Genomic DNA, 3,293 nt, shown 5'->3' with positions numbered 1-3,293 from the left:
ATATATTGTATTATTATAAATTGTATTATATATTACATATTATATCATATTTATTATAAATTTATTAAATTTATTGCTCAAGAAATGCATGTGCATTAGTGTGTTTGATTAGTCAGTGGCATTAATGCTTTTTGGTAAATAAGAAATCACAAACTGACAGATTCTGAGAGTTAATTTTCTTTTTGGTTGTGCACAAGCTGCAGCTTGCAAGGGATTAATATTTTGTGACAGTTTTTGAACCACAGGAGAAGAGCTGGAGTGACAGTGTATGAAATAGTTAAGCTTGGTACTACAGCTGCTTTACTGACTAGCTCTGACACCCCAGATATTGCATGCACAGGAAAAATGTACTATAGTTTCATTATTTGCTGTCTGATCCTTTCAGTATGCTTACATTCCACTGTGAGGTGGGAATGTTTTGTTACTGTCATGCCCTGCTGTGGTAATTTTCCTTCTGAAGGCAGCTGTCATCTCTTGCCCCTCACAGATTCTGTCCAAGCGTAACACTGTGTTTTATGGTGGGGACTCGATCTCCATGCTTGACTACATGATCTGGCCGTGGTTTGAACGTCTAGAACCATTCCAGCTGAAGGAGTGAGTACTTTGCCTAGCTTCTAGTGTGTACTGAAGTGCCTCAGCATAAATATCCTTTGCATACACTCTGCAGCAATGGGGCACTCTTGGAAGTTGCTGAAGAAAGTTTGTGTTGTGTTACAGTTTGGGCGAAGCATCTTCTCAAGAGACATGAGCTGTTCAGGGATCTTCTGTAAACAAGCTGTCTTTCACCAGGTCTGTTTTCCTACCAAATTCTGACAGATTCGGAAGAAGTGGTCAAAGTACAGGACTTTTCCTCCATCCCTAACATCATAGATGAAAACAGTCATTTGAAGGGGATAGAGATATGGAGGCCTAGGTTCAAACTTCTTGGTCCAAAATCTCAGACTTGAAATGCAGTCTTCTGTTCTTCTTTGAAAATTCTAGGTTGACAAAGGAGGATGATTTTGTTTTGAGATAGGTAAACTGTATCCTACCTTGCTGTAGCTAATAGATCTGCCCCTGTTGTAATAGCATTTGTTCATATGTAAATAAACATCTTGGTCTGTGACATAGACTCATAGAATAGTTTGGGTTGGAAGGGACCTTTAAAGGTCACTTAGTCCAACACCCCTGCAATGAGCAGGGACATCTTCATCTAGATCAGGTTGCTCAGAGCCCCGTCCAATCTGACCTTGAATGTTTCCGTGCATGGGGCACCTACCACCTCTCTGGGCAACCTGTGCCAGGGTTTCACCACCCTGATTGTGAAAAATTTCTTCCTTATATTTAGTCTAAATCTATCCTCTTTTAGGTTAAAATCATTACTTGTCCTAGTGCCACAGGCCCTGCTAAACAGTCTGTCCCGATCTTTCTTGTAAGCCCCCTTTCAGTCCTGGAAGGCTGCAATAAGGTCTCCCTGGCGCCTTCTCTTCTCCAGGCTGAACAGCCCCAACTCTCTGAGCCTTTCTTCATAGGAGAGGTGTTCCACCCCTCTGGTCATTTTTGTGGCCTCCTCTGGACCCACTCCAACAGGTCCATGTCTGTCTTGTGCTGAGGGCTCCAGAGCTGGATGCAGCTTAACATCCTTAAAGAGCTTCAGTTACCATGGTATTGCATTAATATATAGGGAAATGGTATCAAAGGAAAACTATTTTATATCTGGCTTAAAACAAGACTAAAGAGTCAGCCTGTATGAGGAAGTGGGTGATAAAAGTGGAAGATGAGCATAGAACAGTTAGACTCACCCTGGTGCCTGAAGCATTTTTGAAAAAGAAAAATGGAGGGAATCCTTAGCATTGAAGCTTCTGGCACTGTAAAATGAGGGCTTTACTGATGGGTTGCTCACCTACTTTGCCTCCTGTGTGGCCCTTGTTTGGAAGGGGAAATATTACAAACTATGGGAGCATAGGTCTAGAGTCATGAAGGTATTTGAATTATTGAGGATCTGAGCCATTGTATGTTAAGAAAAGATGCCACCTGGAGAAGTTATGCATCAACTAAACTTGGGAGTTTCAAATTGTAATGCAAAGTACTTGGGTCAATCTGACAGAAAAGAATGAGAGTAACATTTTGCACTGTTAAGCTTTCAATTTGCTACACAGGTGTGTTTTTCAAATGTGTCTCAGTGGATTTATAGATTTAGTTTGTTGGGCTGAATCCTCAGTTTCCTCAGTAGACTGTATCTGTGTTTTGAGCTGCTGGGTTGCAGGGTAGTACAAACTGCACAGATTGTCTTGGTATGCAAAAGAGAGGAAGAGAAAGAGGTTCATGAGTTTTGGAGGACGACTCTACACAGCATTTGCTTCAAGAATCATTATAAACAAAGCATTCCAGAGGGAGGCAGTGGTGGACAAGCCTCTGCCCTGAGCTTGGTTTAGATGATAAACAAGGGCTGTGTCTTTTGCAGGGGGGATAATGTAGGAAAAAACCCATGCTCATATTTTGCACAGTAAGTGCTCATTTGTATTTTTGCTCAGCTTTGCAGAGTGTTTGTATGCTATAAGAACTTTTCACTTTCTGAATGCTAGTTTGTCTTCTATGATCTGATATGTATTTCTGTCACCTGCTCTGAGCTGAACATTATACTACGAGAGAAAAAGAAAAACAAGCAGTAAACCAGAACCTCTCAAGCTGTTTTGCTTCCTTGATGCCCTCCCAGTTTTCCATTTGTGTTACTCAGTCTCTTTCCTTCCCCATAGCTCTTTGAGTCACACCCCAAAGCTCCAACGCTGGATGGAGGCCATGAAGGAGGACCCTGCTGTCAAGGCTACAATGACTGACCCACAGACATTCAAAGATTACCTCCAGCTCTATTTGAAGAACAGCCCTGAGGCATGTGATTATGGACTTTGAAGTGCCAGTAGGCACACTCTTGCTGAAGTGTCAGTGGGCTTCTTTTCAGTGGGCGCTGTGGGATCTAGTGTAATTTGGTGTGGACTCTTCTGGGGCTGCATTTCATAATGGGGAATAAATCTGTACTGAAAAGGCTGAGAAACCTTCTCTGAACTCCACTCCTTCCTGTCAGGAGTAGAAGGTGCTGGCTTCAGGCAGGAGATGGAAAGTCATTGCTTGCCATATATATTGCATGAAGGAGAATGTTGGCTTTCCTCAGAGGTCACGTTCTGTTATCTCTGGCCTCTTTGCAGACATTGCTGGTGGGGAGTCCCTGAACTGAACCTGTTACTTGGTTTAAAATTGTAGTACTGGTGTCTTGAAAATAAATAAAAAGCAAACAAAGTTGTCTTTAAACACAGGTT

General features: G+C 42.1%; 1 protein-coding gene across 1 annotated transcript; it reads left to right on the top strand.

The window, feature by feature from the left end:
• Positions 1-487: 487 nt before the first annotated feature.
• On the top strand, positions 488-2,889 carry LOC104622021 (glutathione S-transferase omega-1-like; the record flags this gene model as incomplete). Its single annotated transcript, XM_010288673.1, has 2 exons — positions 488-594; positions 2,736-2,889. Coding segments are annotated over 2 exons (261 nt in total), but the record flags the coding sequence as incomplete, so codon positions are not given.
• Between the last annotated feature and the right edge of the window lie 404 nt (positions 2,890-3,293).

This window comes from Phaethon lepturus, unplaced genomic scaffold, assembly GCF_000687285.1.
Source record: "Phaethon lepturus isolate BGI_N335 unplaced genomic scaffold, ASM68728v1 scaffold19546, whole genome shotgun sequence".
NCBI lineage: Eukaryota > Metazoa > Chordata > Aves > Phaethontiformes > Phaethontidae > Phaethon > Phaethon lepturus.
This window is presented reverse-complemented; position numbering and strand designations above follow the sequence as displayed.